The sequence below is a fragment of the Sipha flava genome, unplaced genomic scaffold (assembly GCF_003268045.1).
Source record: "Sipha flava isolate LNK unplaced genomic scaffold, YSA_version1 32_pilon_pilon, whole genome shotgun sequence".
Taxonomy (NCBI): Eukaryota; Metazoa; Arthropoda; class Insecta; order Hemiptera; family Aphididae; genus Sipha; species Sipha flava.
The window spans coordinates 2,510,560-2,530,259 of NW_020273018.1; the positions used below are offsets into that span (position 1 = coordinate 2,510,560).

General features: G+C 26.4%; 1 protein-coding gene and 1 long non-coding RNA gene across 3 annotated transcripts; one reads left to right on the forward strand and one right to left on the reverse strand.

The window, feature by feature from the left end:
- Nucleotides 1–5,033: 5,033 nt before the first annotated feature.
- LOC112687026 lies at nt 5,034–7,012 on the reverse strand. 2 transcript variants are annotated; one of them, XR_003148934.1, is made up of 5 exons: nt 6,454–7,012; nt 6,241–6,392; nt 5,999–6,168; nt 5,605–5,938; nt 5,034–5,535 (listed from the first exon to the last, which is right to left on the reverse strand). It is a non-coding gene; the product is annotated as an uncharacterized LOC112687026 (long non-coding RNA). The 2 variants fall into 2 exon arrangements; XR_003148933.1 differs by having other exon boundaries at nt 6,241–6,360; nt 6,454–7,011.
- A 6,091-nt stretch (nt 7,013–13,103) lies between these two features.
- Nucleotides 13,104–15,358, forward strand: LOC112686947 (peroxisomal membrane protein PEX13). Its single transcript, XM_025559447.1, has 5 exons — nt 13,104–13,306; nt 13,378–13,704; nt 14,272–14,519; nt 14,601–14,813; nt 14,901–15,358. Exons 1-5 carry the CDS (start codon nt 13,287–13,289, stop codon nt 15,323–15,325), a joined length of 1,233 nt encoding a protein of 410 aa, XP_025415232.1. The 5' UTR covers nt 13,104–13,286; the 3' UTR covers nt 15,326–15,358.
- Nucleotides 15,359–19,700: the final 4,342 nt, after the last annotated feature.

Sequence of the window (19,700 nt, forward strand, 5' to 3'; positions counted from 1 at the left end):
AAGTTCTAATAAAAAATTAAAAAAAAAATAAATATATATTCTATCATCTATAAATATTGCCGATATAAACCGAATCGAGCGTCCATATTATGCGGTTCTTTAACCTCGATAGTATTGATTAGATTTGAAACCATTTTACCAATATTTCGTCGATATCCATATTAACCGATGCCCAAATGTAAAATTTAAATATAAAAAAATAATATTACCTATATTATATAAATATTATATTAATATTTAAAAATATTAAATTAATCTAATAATTTGAGCACTCGTATCATAGTTCCCCTAGCTCTGTACTAAAAAAATTTAACTTCTCATATTTTTATATACAAGTAAAATACTATTGAAATTTATTAAAATTAAGGTAAAGATTTAACTAAGAAAGATTTCATCTAAGGTAACTTCTAACTAGCTTGCTTTAGATAAACGCAAATATATCTATACATAATTTTAATTATATGTCTTATAATATTTCAATTTTAATGTTTTTTTAAAGTAAAAAATTTCAACTTTCCACAGTGCATATTTTAAATTTCATAGTATCTACACTCGTAACCTGTCATACATAATATTAAAAAATGAATATGATATGACTATATCAATGCAGAAATGTTTTATGCAGAAATGAGGAAATGATAAAGACTGATATAATAAAAGTGTATGAATCCACCTTGATAATAATATATTTCTATAACCTCAAAATATTTTCATATACGTTTTTATATGAATATATGATTAAATAAAATTTCCTAGTAATTCCTTAATACTCATACGAGTGGCATAATTTTTGAGATATACTGTATTACATTATAATAAAGTTTAAAAATATGATAAGCAAAAATTGTACGCTAGGCAACTAAGTATTCACTAACAGTGAATGTTAAGTTGCCTATCGTACAGTTTTTACCGACTTGTCTTTCGACTTTTTAAAAAAGCTTTTTGATTATAATAATATAATTGCAGTCTAAGTTAAATTTAAAAAAAAATGTATTTATGTCTATAATAAGTTATTATTAATAACAATAGGTTTTAACCATAAAAAAAATTTAAAATCATTAGATGTATCCATTAGATACATTATTGATAATGGAACCATACTCGTATAATTTATTTAACAATATTTCATAATATACATATAATAAATATGTATATTAAACAATATAAAATTTAGAGAGAATATGAAAGATATAAAGATAAATATAAATACTCGACTCTCAATAACTCAAACCTTCGATAATTCGTAACTTTTGGTAATTCGAAAAAATTGCTCGTTCGTTTAAAACACTCGCAGTAATTTAAATAATTACTATACGTTCAAGTACACTCAGAAATTCAAAGTAAAATAATACATTTAGCTTATTACTTCCGATAAATATCGATCTTTTAATATAAATACGATTACATACAAATATATATAGCCACAATATACATGCATTTTATTTCCTTATTATATCTTATCATATTTCAACCTGTCGAAAACCCATTTTAGTCTTATTTTAATTTCATTTTTTCGGTTGCAAAGTAAATTTCTGTGATAAGTGCATCTAAAATATACAAGTCTGACGATTTTCCAGAAAAAACAATTTATTGAAGTATTGGAAATAGGTGACAAAAAATCCGATGTGGCCAAGACAATTTAAATTAACTGTCCACGATTTTAAAGGATAAATTAAAATCGTTGCTACATCATTAAACGATGGTAGGAAACATAACAGTAAAGGTGAATATCCAAGATTAGAAGAATATGTAGTACAATGGGTTAAGCAATACAGAGAGGAAAATGTTCCTTTTATTAATGAAAAAAGCATAATCATTCGCCATCCCGTTTTTCTCAGCTAGTGATGGGTGGCTAATATATTTTACGAAAAGAAACGATGTGGTTTTCAAAAAAAATTGTAGTGAAATTTCTAGTGTTGACGATAACGTATGATATATTATAAAATTCAGTAGAGATAGGTTAACGATTTTATTTTTAGTAAATATGGATGGCTTCAAAAAGTTAACTCCACTTTTTATAGGAAAAGCTGCCAAACTTAGACGTTTTAAGGTTATAAATTATTTCCATGAATGGTTGGTTTCACTCAATGCGGACATGAAAAAAACCGAAACGCAAAATTCTACTGTTTTTTTTTTTTTTTGACCTCTCGATATTTCGAACTATTCAGTAATTCGAACTCTTAGTAATTTAAAACTTTTCATAAGTTTCACAAACTTCAAATTATTGAGAGTCGACTGTATATATAGTATACTAGCTCCTACTGTAAAAAATATAGAACAAAAGAAATATAGGTAGAGAGTATTTAATATATTCTGTTTTAAATTGCAATAATTTGATATTTTATTAAAAAAAAAAAAAAAAAATGATATTTGATGAGCCATTTCATAACATGACAATATTTTTTATTTAATCTAATCTTAAGTAGACAAAATAATTTTAAGATTTTGCTATCTTTATTGTAGGTATATTATGATGATTTTTTTTTTATCTCTTGTTCATAACAAATCATTAAGTGGGACCCATTATCTTTCCGAAGAAATAAACTACAATAGCAATAACAATTTATGTAGTTTATGATTAATTAAATTATGTTTTAACACATAATATAATTGTTATGAGCTAAAATATAAAAATATGAAAATAAGGCATATTTGAATTAATGTTTTTATTTTGTATCATAACTATAGAATTAAATAAGTATGTAATAAACAGTAGAATATTAAAACTAAGACTAATTCAATATAATTACTGATTCTTGAAGGCGGCGTCGCTGAATATCTAGCTCAGCAAATTCCTAACAATGACCCTATATACAATATTCTTATCCTATGCAAGTATACGTATACAAAAAGTAACTGCAATGTCTAGTTTTCTAACAAAAAATGAATTTCTGTGTTACAGCTAAGTGACAGTTAGTACATTAAGATTTTTAAATAACACATCTGATCAGTATATCTAAGGTTTATGAACTGTTCATTTTATATTTTATTGCACAATAAACATTTTATTAATAAAAGTTGTACTACTCTCCATTAAAATATTAGTATGCTATATTGAAATATCGATTGTGCTATGGTAAATTATAAATTACTCGGGAAAAAATAAAAACTAATTAATTTTTCCGAAATCATGAATAAGCGCAGGGCTAGATTTAAGAGAAGGCCGAGTAGGCTGCAGCCCATGGGCTCCTACAAATCGAGACCACCCTCCCCCTCGTGGATTTTCCATTTTAGATTTGGCCGGTTACAAAACCTGTGTAATAAACAGTTTGTATTTAGTTTAAGATGAGTGATTAGTTAAAATACGATTACAATTTTTTTTTTCGATGCATTTATCGTCAGAGAAGAACAATTGAGCATAACAATATTGAGTATACCTTATATAATATAATATATAATATATACCTTTTCAGCAACACGATTGAGCATAGAATATTTTATGCGACGTTGCCATATTTGCGTTCCCGAAAGTTTTTAACTTACATTTTTCACATATTATTATACCAATTATTAAGATACTAAATTTAGAGGAACCGAGAGCCGATAGTTGAGTTCAGCTTTATCGATTAATTTAAGATTGTTGGCAAACCTTCCCTCGGAGTAGCTTAAAAGGACAACAGTAATGAACTAAGGAAATAGTTGAAAATGTTTTTTAGATTAACATTTATGTCTTCAGAAGTAATTAATGCATTTCACGAATTAATACCAATTTTTCCTCATGGGGATGATTTTATATTTTCTGACTACTGTATTGAAAATAACTGCCAATTTCTACCAAGTATTTGGGCTAAAATTCCTTTGTAAATACCAAAGTTTTTATTGTATATCATAAAAATTATTTCATATTAAAAAAAAAAAAAAACTTTTATATTAATTTCTGTTTTATTTAATTTTGTACAATTAATGCAGCTGAAAGCTTCCATCGCACATATAATTCACAATTTTATTCACTTTACCTTCATGTGCTGACTAGAATTCCTTAAATTTAAAATAATAACACACAATTATGAGTAGAATCTACTAAAGAAGCAAAAAGACTAAAATTTAATGTAAAACTTATAAATAATATTCAAATTCCGAGGATTCAGAATATTTATTATTATATTTAAATAAACTTAGAAACCAATATTAAGGTATTTCAATTTAATTTATTATTACTATCAATTTAAACCTTAAGGGTTTTTTAATTATTTTAGTTATTTATTTTTATCATTTATTTTTTTATTTATAAAACATACATATGAAATTGATCTATTTTCATAATTTGTACTATATAAAATGAACACATCGCAGAATTATTTATGCTAAATCGTGTAGGTTGCTTTTGTATTTCTATATCCTTTGATATACAAACAAATTTGCTCAACTGCATTACAGCCTTTATCATTATAGATTTTTAAATTATTAATTTTATAGCAAGTGCTTCCGTTTAAGGTTTGTAAATGTAATACAATTTGTTTGCTTTTGAATAATTGATACCTTAATATTAATATTAATGAACTGTAAAATTATAAACAAATACATGAAATAGTTATACATTATATAAAGTATAGTAATTTGTAAATAATCACCTAAATAATTTCAAATTTCCTAAGTTATTATATCAACTATGCATGATACATTATCAATAAATAATATCAGGGGCGTCATTTCAACTTTTGGAAAAGTTATGCTAAAAACAAGGCAGGCCAATGTATTATATACTAGTTATTACAAAAAAAATGTTCTCGCTATGCTCAACAATTTCATCCTTCGACAATATAATGATTTAATATAATATCAATATTGTATATATCTACCTAATAATCCCAAGTCAATACTCAATACCTACATTATTTTATTTTAAATTTTATTATTTTTATTTTTTTTTTTTTTTTTGTACACACTATGAAAATAAAACAAATCCTGAAATTTTTAATCACACATAAGTTATTTAATATAAACCAAACATTTATTTTTAAATTATTTCATTTAAATAATAACATATTAATAAATATTAACAAAAATAATTTAATTATGTTTACTATTGGTACAGTGGGTAACTTCTGACTTTCATTTTTGCAGAATCATCAACTGCATCATTCAAATTAATTTGATTGGCTTCTTCGATTTCAACTTCAAGAACCATTAAATATCGTTTAATCTTTCATGACCAATTGATGTTCTTAATAAATTTTTTATCCCTTTCAGTGAAGAAAAGAAACGTTCATTAGATGCTGTTGTCACTGGTAATGTTAACATTATGGACAATATTTTTGTTGTTTCAGGAAATGCAAACGGTAGATTTAAACAATATTTAATATTAATTCTAATTTAAATTGGGAATTGTTTTCTAGTTCTAATATTACCTTTATTGAAGAAAATTCTGATGACGAGTTTAAAGTATTAATTTGAAAACTTTTGTAGTGGTATAAGAACTTATTAATAGTACCACATTCTGCATGAAGAAAGTCAGCATTTGTATAGTCAAATACATTAAATATGTCAAAAACTTGATCATTTATTGAAAAACGTTCATCTAACTGCGTTACAATCCTAAAAAAGAACATACTTTTGTGAATTAATTAATTTGATGAAGTTATTAATTAGATATGTAATAAATACCAATCAACCACTTGATACAAAAGCTCAACTTTCATACTTAAAACATCTTTTTCTTCATTTTTATCTCTTCCCAGAGTGGTTTGTACAAAATAATCATTCAAATGTTTATTGAAAGTCTGTTTTCTTTTCTCGTGCTTATTATGGGTTAGAATTTTTATGCCATTACAAATTGCTATATCAGTTGCTTTTTGATGAAAATTTAATCACGATTCTTCACAGCGCAATTTTAAGATATTATTCCTAGAAGATTTCACTAATAACATGGCCTTTGATAGAAAAATATTTGAATTTTGAAGTTCACATGACAAACAATGTATACATTCAAGGACATTACCTGCAAAATTATAATAAATTTAAAAGTTGATAATTTTTTGAGTAATCCTACTGCTCTTACTGTTTGATCGCCATGTATAAATTTGATCAAGTCATGTCATTTGATAATAATGTATTTATCAATGAATACAAAAATGTAGAACTTTGTGTAGGCATAATTACTTCAACATCATCATAATTTATTACATTTATACAAGAATCATTTTGTTTGTCTATTTTAATACCAGATATCTAAGATTGAAAAAAATTATGATTGTTTTAACTACACATAAAAATTATTTTTTACTTTAAAAATTTACTTACATATGTATTTATCAATGAATTTGAAAATGTAGAACTTTGTGTAGGGATATCATCGTTGCTATTTATTACATTTATACAAGAATCATTTTGCTTGTCTACTCCAATATTAGATATCTGAGACTGAAAAAATTACGATTTTCACTACTTTGTACCTACACATTATATTTATAGGTAAGGGTGGACTATTACTATACTGAGTATAGACTAACTTACCTTACTGCTCTGTATAAAAACCGAATCTACTTTCATATTAGAATTGGCCAAAGACAAAAGTAGTTTTTTATTTTTCTCCCGAAGACGTGCTGCACCACCTTTTCGTTTATTCATTATGTTTTAACACAATGATATCTGGGTTCTAGATGACTGAATAGGTACATAGGTACACACAACAAGAATAAAATTTTAACGTGATAAACTAAATAATAAGTAATAACACTAATGCACGATATTTTAAATTTCAAACCAACACTGATGAATAACGAGTGACAAATGACAATTTATTACATTATAACGTGAAACTATAAAAAATAATATTAAATCTATTTTTATAGTTATCTTCTGAATTTCCCATGGTGAACATAGCAATGTCGTAGTAAATCTATTATTGTGATTGTGATTGACGGGGACAGTTGAGAAGTACAGTTCACAAAAATTGTTATGACGTTCTAGACATTAGCAGGCCATATACGAAAAGTTTATCTGTCGGATTTGTTCCTTGGCCGACCAAATCGCTCAAGTTGATTTGTACGTATATGGGATAAAAATATCACAGACCGCGAATCGAACGTTATCGCTAAAGATATTTTTGAGAGATAAATATTGTTTTTGACTTGTACGTGTATGGACGGTCACAGTCTACAGTTTACAGTTTTAGTTGTAAACACTAACTACACGCGCCTAGTGGTGTCGTTGATTTTTATAATTTTTTTAAAATTAAAATTTGTACTCTTGTTTTGTTTCTCTTTTACCTATATCTCCTGCTGTGTCTTCTTCTGAGTGGAGTAAGGAGTTGCTCATAGATTTTATTAATTGCTACAAACAATATAATTGTTTATGGCAATTTAAAAGATTATACAAACCGAAATTTAAAAAATAGAGCATACGCACGTCTCGTAGAGTTAATACAACCACATTTCCCTTTAGTTAGCACAGATTTTGTAAAAAGTAAAGTACAAACCTAAGAAACGCGTTTAGAGAGGAGATGAAAAAAGTTGATGCATTAAAAAGAAGTGGCAGATCCACGGACGAAATTTACGAGCCAACTACGTACTAGGTACTGTCCCGTAGCAAAAAATATTTCTAACATGACAAAAGATCTAGTGACACATCATAACCGCAGGAAAATTGACAGTTTTGAACATACACCTACATATCTAGTCGTTACATTCCAAAGGGGCGGTATAATTCGGCAAATCTGGAATGACAGTAAATGGGTATCAAAAGTTCTGTACCGCGACAGACTAGAACTGACGACCTGATCGGCAGTTTTGGAATGCCATTCCAAAACTGACGGGAAAACCTTTTGTGTATGGGCTGCTATTGTCGTTAACTCGCAACCACAGCCTATAATCGTATTTTAAAATTACATATATAATAATATAAAATATTAATAATATCAACAGTTTAATTTTAGCATGTTGTATTATTGAGCGTAGTGATTAGCCGCAGTCCCTAGCCCCCATATTATACTTATCTATGCTAGCCATTAATTTGTCCGACGCTGCTACCTATATATAGGTTATTTGAACTAAATTATGTTCCAAAAATTCAACATAACACAAGCAACATACCTACTACGGAAACCTTATAGCCATATATATTATAATATGATGGATGCCGATGCTTGAGACCAATTATAAATAAAATAAGAATAATTTTTGCCCGGCGCAGAAAAATTATAGCCAGGCCAAATTGCATTTTGATAAATTTTAGGTATGCATGAGCATACCCTGTAATACCCCAAATGACGTCCCTGAATGATATTCTATAGATGCACGTAATAATTATACACAAGATATATCGGTAGAATGTGTCAGAGCAGTTTATTTTAGCAATATATAGACATTTTAACAAAAACATGCTATATTGCTATGTATAGGGATACTGACACTTAATACTCCCTTTCTATAAGTATTGAGGGTGACCATTTCAATTGCAATCACTTGCCAACTTGTATGCAATTGGCGTTAATACTAAATATATATACTTATAGCCATAGTTTGTATATATATCATTTATTGAAGAGTATTTGTATATAGTAATCGTGTGAATGAATGAATGTTAATGCTTCAAAACACAAAAGTACATTGTAAATAATACGCACAATGGTGTTTTATACTAAAAATATGTTTACAAATTAGTTAAAGTTGATACTATGAAAACAAACGTATTCGTTATCAAATAATTTTTCACCAAGTAAATAATAAATTGAATCCATGGATACTGTAAAATATAGAAATTATATCCGGCTAATAATAATAAATCAAACAGTTGAACTATATTGTTTCTATTGTAATAAATAGGGCTGGGATTTATATGTAATAAAAAACCAAAAATATGTACATATATATGTAATTAAAATTGCCAAAATATGTAGTATAAAATAAAAAATATGTAGTATAAAATAAAAATTTTGTACAAAGAAAAATTTAAAAAAATACAATAAATTGATGTTTAATCAATTGTAAGGGAAACAATGACAAACCATATATTGTTTTAAATTTTCAAAATTAAATGAACGGCGATTTGGTCTTAACACTGACTTATACCTACTAAAGGAGCGTTCTACATCACAAGATGTTATCGGTGCATACTTCATCGCTGTTATTTCACTAGGTGAAAGATTGAGCTCCATCGTGTCTTCATCCACAATACCACAAAGAATGTTTCTTATACATTTAATGGTCTTCAGTCCCGAATTTTTGTTTAAAACGACGTTCATTTTATTCTTTAATAATTCTGCTGTTGGGCCCTCTGATTCATTAATTTTTGAAATTGATAAATCAATAATTTGTATGCTTTCACTCAACGGAATCTTGGTGTTTTCTAATTTTGAAATTGATTCACCCAAAAAACTAAAATTAGACACAATATATGATAGAGCAGACTTTATATTAGGTCTCTCAAAAATTTCTTTCCCCTTGGAAATTGATGCTGCATGTTCAGAATCCAACATAGATACTATATTTTTAATTTCATCATAAAATTTGGAATAATAGTTTACGGCTTCGAACCATGTCCCCCACCTTGTTATAATTGGCTCTGGAGGAAGCGGGATGTTTGGATAGTTATTTTTGAATATTTCAATTCTACTTGGAGCTTTTAGAAATATTCGTTTAGTTGTTGAAATTAATAAATCAACATCGGGGTATTGACATCTGACGGTTTCAGCTACTCGATGTAAGGCATGAGCCAAACAAGTTAAATGAATCATTTTCGGATACAAAACTTTTAAAGCATTTGCCGCCTTAATCATATACGGAGCTGCGTCTGTCACAAGTAGTAAAACTTGTTCATGCTGTATGTTATTGGGCCAAATTAAACTCATTGAATCGTTGAACAATTTTGCTATTGTTTTATGGTTACATTTTTCTAAATTTTCACACGTTAAAAGAATTGGCTCAGAAGGCTCGGAATTCAGTTTACCTACAATAACATTTCCAACATACCTGCCTTCAACGTCAGTAGATTCATCAATAGAAACCCAAATAGGACCATTTTGAATTAAATCACGAATTTTAAGTAATGTTTCTTCGTAAATAGTTGAAACATAATTTTTTCTAAGAGTACTACGGTCTGGCATAGATTTACCTATGTTTTTTTCTAAAAATTCTTTGAAATGTGGATTATCTAATTTAGCAAGAGGTATATCTGCCTTAATCATTGCACGACATAATTCTATATTAAAACTACATTTACTTGAAGATGATGTAAGAAATTGCTGCTTTGATTGTACTTGTTTTTTTACTAATCGTTCTTTGTTAGATTTATGTTTTGATGTTGAGATATGTTGAGTTATCTGAAATTTTTGAGTAGTTGAAACACTTATATCACACGCATTGCAGTAAAGTACATTATTATCACTCGAAAAAGTTTCGTTAGGAAAATCACGGATAACATTTGAAATTTTAGTTGAAATAGATCGAGCTACTTTAGGCATTATATTTACTAATTTATTATTAAGTCTTTAGTTTTAAATTATAATTTATAACTCGAAATGCAAAGATGTTTTCACAACCACGCGAACACAAGAACTGATAGTCTGTTAGGTACTGTTGTAAATTCGTGAATATATTTTGTCAAATAATTGTATAACATAAAGTATAATCTAACATCATAAAGGTATGGATATCGAACAGAAACAGATAAGATAAACTAAAATCAAGTTATTAATATTATTTATTTTAACCTACTTATTTCCTATATGCATTATACACTTACAATTTTCCGAATATCGTTTTCGAAATAAAAAATGTAAAATATTACTAAACCACTGAAATTGTCAAAATTTACGAAATATGTAAATAAAAACGAAAATTTTACAAAGTATGTAAAAATATGTATTTATGACGAAATATGTAAAAATATGTAAAATAAAATATGTCTTATTTTATTGCAAATCACGTGAAACGAATTTATCATTTGCAATAATTAATTTATCGTGTTTCACTAAAAATATGTATTTACATACAAATCCCAGCCCTAGTAATAAATTAGGCTATATAGTACGATAAATGTCACGTTGGTTTAAATGTTGAATAATATTTTAGCCCAAATTTAGTTTAAATTAATTTGTCCTAATGAAGAAGTTTCAGAAAGGTTTCTGGAGAGAATATCATCATAGAAAAATACAGATATATGGCAAAATGAATGGATAGAGAATATGCTCAGACACAGAGGCTTTCTTGGACTAATTAGAATAAATGATGGAAACCGTTGAGGAGGACCACGTTTACAATAAATAAGTAAAATTATAAAATACCAAGAATAAGAATGTAATTCATTCCAAAAAAGAGCAAGATTAGCGATAGAGAAATATAGAAATTGCTGCAAACCAATCCTAAGAATGAAAATTGCAGAAAAAATAAAAGTTTGTCCTAATTTGATCAATATGTATTTCAAAAACAAAGTATATTTCTAGATAACTAGTTCCAAGTGGTATAGCAGAAATGTGGGTGCATGTAAATTTTGTCCGAACCTAGAGCAACATTCTTGTCAATTATTTATTCAGAAAATGTGATTTAACTATTGATCTATAATGATTATCAATCAAATTGCCTGGCCATTTTGTTAGTCGGATCTTAAATAAATTAACGTTTGGAGAGTTGCAGTAGTGACGGGAAAATCGTTTTTAGGAAATAATTGTTGAATAAAAACATTTATTACGGCAGATTAGAACTGTGCGACGGAAGCGATCGGCTTTCAAGGAACGTAAAACGTAATAGGATTTGTAAAAAATAAAACAAAAAAAAAACAATACATTAGTGATGGATATGAATATATGCATATATAATATATGATGATATAGTATGTGTATATGGATATAAATATTCTAGTTCTAATTTTACATATTTTTGCATACATGATTAGTGAAAAATTATTTTAATTTAATAAAGTTTAATTTTTAATACACCTACAAGTATCGCTACCAACTATCTAACTTATATTAGTGTATGATATTGCATTTAAAAAATTGAGTGATAATAACTTTAATATCTCATGATATAGTATAAAATTGTAAAATGTTTAATAATTATTATAAGAGCCCGGATTTCCATGCTTTTGCATGTTTTTTCTAAATAGTCCAAAAAAATAGCTAGGTAAGCTGCAAGTTTGAATTATAGTTAATAGCTCCGAAATACAAAGTTTTTATTTTGCATATTTTTGCATATTTTGCCATACTTTGACATGTACTGCATATTTCTATATTACATGATTTTTTATTGCATATATATACTGTTTTTGAAATGTAATATTTTGCTTGTATTAATTAAAATAACATACTTACAGTTACATTTATGTCCCTGTAATTTGAGGATGTCATTTTCTTATCTGATACCTAACGTGACAAGTAGTATTATGTTATTGAGTAAATTTTCGAGGATAATACATTAGTCGTGATTGTCGTGATCCGAGAGTACGTAATTTTCATTCCATTTAACTTATTTATTCTTAAAATAACGTCTAGTAGGCTAAACAAATTTGTTGTCGATTATATTGGTATTTTTTTCTACAGATAGCTTAGTTTTATTAGTTTAGTTTTTGCATATTTTTTATTTTTTAGAGTATATTCCTACAATATAAGAACGTATATGCGTATTTTATAGTGCATATTTCTAAAGTTTTTAGGGCATATAACTCTGGGCCCTAATAATTATTATTTCACCCATGTAATATGTTCAAAACACTAAGCCCACAACATTTTCGTAAAATGTGCATTTTGAAAATTTATTTTAATTTTGCTAATATTTTTTGCTATTACTTTTAATTTTTAACAATAAATAGCATGAATTATTCATCAATATAGTTTTAGTCAAATTCTATATTTTTAATTTTAAGTTACCAAATATTTAGGTAGGTATCAATTATTATCGGAAAGTAGAACACATTCTTTAATTAAATATTATATTACATCTATATAAAGTGAACATTTTGGAAACAAACATTCTTCAAATAAATATTTATTTATTAAGCGGTAGTTGTATTTATAATGTATAAATATTAAATATATAGTGCATTAATTAATTTTTTTAATCGTCATATATAATAGATCTCAGATTTAAAAAATTTAATTTTTCATCAATAGTTTAATTGGCTTGAGTACCCCTGAATTATATCGTGATAAGTTATCAGTCACTTTTCTTAGCTTGTGATTTCTATAAATTTATTGTCAATCCTTTGCGTTTTCAACAATTACATTCCGAAACCAAGTGTACTTGGTTATTGCTGATTAACGAATATAATGTTTAATACGTTAAAATTTATTCTCGAATTTCGTTGATAAATTACTTTTACTTGTATTAGAATTTTTAATAAATAAAACCATCATGGATGATCTTCAAACTCTGTAAGTATTTAGATTTATTGACTTTTCAAAAACTCGACTCTCTCTATAAAAATATTTGATGGTTTTTTCAGGAAAGACGCTTTCCAAAAATCCAATCAATTATTGCAAAATGCGCAGACTGGCCCATCATCAGGCAGAGTTCCACCACCAATTCCTATGACACCAATACCTCCCTTGATGACATCTACTACTGCAAACAATATGATGCCAAGAAATTTTAGAAGAGTTCCTAGTCAAATGCATTATATGTCTCCTACTACTAGTACCGGATACGGTGGTGCTGGATATGGTGGTACATACAATAGCTATCCATACAGATCTTATATGAACATGAACATGGGTGGATATAATCCTTATAATTCATATGGACAACCCATGACTAATCAATTTCAAAACCCGTAAGTGTGATATCAGCTTTAAATTTTTATTATTTCTATTTAAATTATGTTAATATATTTAAACCTTGCTATTTAAAATCAATTAAGCGTTTGATATTATTAACTTATGTTTAAAAATAAGTGTTCAGTGAGTTAATTTATAAATAGGACACTTTATTTAAATTAAATAAATTAATATACTCAATTATTAAACTTTAGTTTCATTTATCCTACTATATACTTGAAATCTACCTTGTGAAAATGTATGGTATATTAAAAATATACAGGAAATAGTAATGATAATTTGGTGATAGTTTTGAAACTCATAAAATATAAAAATATTAGTAAGTCATCATTACGATATTATTTAATTAAACAGTAAAACATACTCAGTATTTTGTTTAAATTGTTGAGTAATGAATGAAATGTTTACATTTATTTTATATATCTGATTTTTTAAGAAAGATCATTTTCAAAAGCTTCATTATTTAGTTTTTCCTCTGACTATAAAGTTGAATTCAATAAGCAATGGTACTTTAGATGGATAATGTAAAATACAATAATGCTATTTTCAAACATTATTTTCAGTGTTATCATTGCAGCAGCAGAAAATTCTCGTCCTGCTTTTGAATCAATACAGTCTGTTGTCCAATCTTTCAACGCTGTCAGTATGATGTTGGATTCCACATTGACTGCAATGCAAATGTCTTTCCAAGCATTGTTAGGTGTAGCAGAGAATTTCACTCGTCTAAGATCATTTATGATGAAATTGTATTCAACCATTGTATCATTTAAATTGGCTCGATGGTTTTTGACCAAACTGTTGTATTTATTAAGTATATCGATTATTATTATTTTAATTAAAACTTATTTAATACTTAAATATTATTTCTAATATATTATAATATATTTAAAAGGATTGGTAAGGGGAGATAGAAGATCAATTTCTGAAGAAGACTTATGGGTTTCTTTATCTGCTACTACTCCAGAAGAATCGTTTTCTTCTGATAATCGATCTTGGCCATTGATAGTTTTTACAGGCTTACTAGTTACTACACCTTATTTGATGTACAAATTCCTCAACTCAATTACCCCTATATCCAGCACTTTGCCTACCTTGAATGCAAATAGTTAGTACAACTTTCATTCTAAATTATGAATAAAAATTAATAATTTATACTTTCCTTAACATATGATTATTATGATACGTTTTTTAGCAACTTTGGCAGATTCTACAACTACTTCAAGAGAAAGTTTAAATGTTGCTTTTAAAGCACCAAATGACTGGAGTTACCCTGATTCAAAAACAATGCGCTTAGTTAAAGGACAAACTTATTTTACATCAAAATCAAGGATATTATTTTGTTCTCAAAATGGTGGATGGCTTTTGGTTGATGACTCTCATGGAAATCAAGGTTATGTACCTTTATCAGTGGTGAAACCACGTAAAATTGATAAACCACCATCACAATCTTTAGAAACCGAAATCTCCAATGATATAACAACAACTATTCCATCAATGGTTCCTGAACAGGCTCAACCTACAATAATAAAAATGCCAATTACAGATGTGCATGATAATCCAATTTCTCTACCACACCAATTAAAAGATTCTAATGAATTGGAAAAAAATAAAAAGTGATTATCAAAAAAAATGTTTATAATTTAACAGTTTTAAACTTTTTATATTGTATATGTACAATTATTATAACTTGTAATCAAAAAAAAAAAAATTTATTAATTATGAGAACTTTTAAAATTATGTAAATGACAAACTACATCAAATTATACTTAAAAGCATTATAATTTTAATATTTTTATTTTTTATACAAAAACTTTGCTGTCATTTTTAATTCTAGAGTATGCAATATGTTTTATTTAAATTGTATCCATTTGGTTAAGGTTCCATATACTTTAAAATATATATATATTTTTTTTTTAATATTCATTACAATGTTCATGGTTATTTTTTATGGATGTAAATGAGTTGTAAGCTCTGCGTACTTTAACTATTATTTATTGTTAAGATGTTTTGTGGATTAAAAATATTAAGTATTAGAAATATAATATTTGTTAAAATATATGCATATATATTATGCTTTTATAACCTATAATTGAATCTTAAACCAAGTTTCTTGGCTATACTTTATTACTAGTATTTTGATATCTTCATTGTGTTAATTATTAGTTGCATAACTTTTATACATTTGAAAATTTTGATTAATCAAAATAATAGTAATCTTATATTGGTACAAAATAATAATAAAATAATACTCTACTGTCTATACTCAAAAATTTTAACAATAAAGGAATTATATTTGCTCCAGAAAATAAACAAAATAAATTATTCTCTACACAATTAATTACAAAGATTAAAAACAATTATTTTTTTTATGACAATTTTAATAACTCAAAAAAAATTTGATATCCAAATTCTTCATTTGGTTTTTTTTTTTTTTAAAGAGATTTTAATATTAAATTACAATAAGATAATATAAAACATACAAAAAAATTGAGAAAATATGGGCAACTGTAAAGCTCATTCTTCTACATTTTCAGACTAATGCATTGCAATGTGCAGAGTATAATTAAGATTGGCTTAAATAATGATTACATTATTGGAGAAAAAACCATTGACATTTGAGAAATTAAAATTGAGAGAGGAAAAAAGGTACTTGAAGTATGTTCTATTGATTGATAGAACGGTAAAAATCATAAGAGTTTCCATCAAAATCAAGACGTATACAATATGGGCCTTTACTGAGTCCCAATTTGAAGGAGTGATACCTACAGTAACTGTTTATGTCCAGTATATAATCTAGAATATTTTACTTTTATACTACAACTAATTTTTAGATCATGAAACCACGATTGTCGGGAAATGTTCAGCTAACCTAACCTATCTTTAATCGTGATTTGGACTCATAGATAGTTGGCCCATCGGAGTTAGGTACTTGAAAAATGAATGCCATGTATATTCAAAATTTAAAATTTTTCAATTCATAATTTATATTTTAAATTATATCGTTTTAGTAGAAAGTAAATTGTATTTTATTCCGTACGTTTGTTGCGCTGATAAAATTAGATTATATTTATTAATCGTAAAAAAGTTATTATCGGTGGTATCACAAATTCTAAAATGTAACATAAATCGTAGGTATACACTTTTATGAACATATTGTTTTTTTTTCTACAAAGTATTTTTTCTAATTCTGTTTCATCCCTCATGAAATGACTTGACCCACAATTCCCCGACTCTGAATCCGCCCCTACAGAGGCCCAGGGGCCAGTATATGGTTGTGGGCATAGGCATGCGCAGACCTATATTTCGGAGGGTGTGTTATAGGTGTTGTAACACCCCCCCCCTTGACCATGGGCGGATAGGCCATTTTTGGCCTATCGGGAAATTTTAAAAATTTAAAAAACTTAAAAAAAAGTCGTTTTCAAATACATTATTATATGAATTTTATTAAGTACCACATCAAAACAAAGCATAACACACAATCCAACAATGTATAACAAAACATATTTTAAAAATCATTTATTTAGTTTTTAACTTTAAAATAATAACATTCTACCAAATACAGGGCTTCTAGCTTCTAATTTATTAATAATGTGTTCAAAATCAATTTTTTTTTGAGAATATCTTTACATTCATTAACAACATACTCTCTAATACATTCTGATCTATTGTATTTCTTAAATAAGTTTTATATTATTATAATTTTGTTTTTTAATTTAACTAACTATTAATATTATTTCAAAATTGAATACAATACAATTAATGCATCAATTTACCTTCTAGCTTAGTATAAGTTGACAAATTGTCTGTTATATTAGCATCTCAAAAATGCAAAATATATCTATAATATAAATATACTATAACATCCATTATCAATTAAGTATGTATATCTAATTATACAAGTGTTTAAGTTAGGGTTTTATACTTCAAATAAAATTAAAAATTATAAATAGACACATCCAGAACATAATTTGTGTCTTAAATATTTTAAGTATATTTATTTGACAAACCTTACTTATTTTATACTGCTAATTGCTATCAAATGTAAAAATGATATTAAGATACATATATAAAATATTGTGTAATTTTAGTTAATATTCCTACATAACATTGTATAATTATAATAATTAATAAGCACCTATATTGATATAGATAATAATATATTAAATTATAAAAAAAAATTATTATTATACAGTATGGCACCTATAGTTATACCAATGTGAGTACTTGATTTTACAAAATTTAATTTTTTTTTGTTTAGGGTTTTGACCTTCCTTTATAAGCAAATTTTTCTCCTTTTTTTTCTTTTAGCACTTCCACTTTTATGTATTTTTTTTGGAATTGCCCATTGAATAAAATAAAACAGCAGCACGTAAACGTCTGTTTTAATTGTATGTATTATGCAACATATAAGAACTATGGAATATAGTATGTCACACTGATCAACTATACAACTTAAACTATTAACAAAAATGACTAACGAGTAACTGCGAGTAACGTTATATCTGCAATAGTGCAATAAGTATATAATAATTAGAATTCTACAATTTGTGATAAGATACCTGTAAAATATTAAATATTATAGTACCGCAGACAAATACACGACAGCATTGAAAAAGTTCAATGTTTAGTTAAGATTATTCTAAAAATAGTATCTACAACAACATATTTGTAAGTTATTACCCACCTCACAAGGTATCAGTTTCAGCCGTGACCACTACCCGCAGCCATGTAGTAATCGTTGTTGTAATTGGTGGTAGCGCGGCGGCTGCGAGTCGATAAGAAATCTTTTGTAAATAGTAATAGATATAAGATTATAATATTTTATTTTAAAATTCAAATTCCTATCGTAGGTAATTGCATAATAAAGGGCCCCATTACCGAAATACGAAGGGGGGCCCACCGGGAAATGCCCGGTTTCCCGGTAAGCCTATCCGCCCATGTCCTTGACTATGTTATACTTAAGTCTAATAAAAGTAAAAATTCATCATGAACCGTAATAAACACATATTTATCATAACGAAATACATACATATTACGATAACAGTAATGTAATGCCGAGACCCGTTTTCTCATTACATTGTTTTATCTAATAAACTAAAGCAGTGATTTTGTATCTTATCATACACGATTTAAAATATACATAAAAGACAAAATGTGTATTTGAAATTTTAATATTTAACCATTTTTTCATATATTATTGTAATACACATGAACAGATATTAATGTATAATATACTTATGTATTTGTATGCTTGTACAATAAAGTAATTTTTTGTCGATTAATTTTAAATAACTCCCTCCTTTTAAAATATATAATTTAAATTTAAAATTAAAATACCTAGCTACACGCTTAGTCCCTACAATACATTTGGGTATTATTTTAATAAAACGTGTAGGTATATTTAATAAATTATAATGTATAAATAATTAAATAAACATCTTTATATAATGTTTTATCTAATATTGTGGTATATTAGTTTAATTTTTTATGATTTGTACTTTTGTAATTAATTATATTATCATAAGAAGATTTTGCACAGAAATTGTTTTATATTATGTTTTATTTTTTTTATTATAAATATAATTTATTTTTACCAAATATTTTAGGATAAATCACTTTGATTTGAGCAACATCAGTTCAAATAGAACTGAATATAAAACAATAAAATAAAGAATGGAATACATTTAAATTAAAAATTAGTGATTTTACGTAGAAAAGATGTATTTTAATAAAAATTATTTAAAATTTGTTCTTATTATACATATATGTTACATACATGTTGAGAAATATAAATATATATTTGGGTTATTATTATTTATTAAATATAATTGTGATACATTTTATATAGGCTATTCAAATATATATTTTAAAATAAGATAAAAAAAAAAATAAATTTCTGGAATAAAATTTAAAAAAATTGGCTCAAATTAAATTTTTTAAAAAATAAACGAATGTGTAAGTGATTTAAATCTGAAATTATTGAGTTTTAATC

Excerpts from the sequence above, each read along its gene's own strand:
- LOC112686947 (XM_025559447.1), top strand. The coding sequence starts at position 13,287 with ATGGATGATCTTCAAACTCT. Across the intron at positions 13,307-13,377 it reads ATGGATGATCTTCAAACTCT|GAAAGACGCTTTCCAAAAAT; the intron begins GTAAGTATTTAG and ends TGGTTTTTTCAG. Across the intron at positions 13,705-14,271 it reads ACTAATCAATTTCAAAACCC|TGTTATCATTGCAGCAGCAG; the intron begins GTAAGTGTGATA and ends CATTATTTTCAG.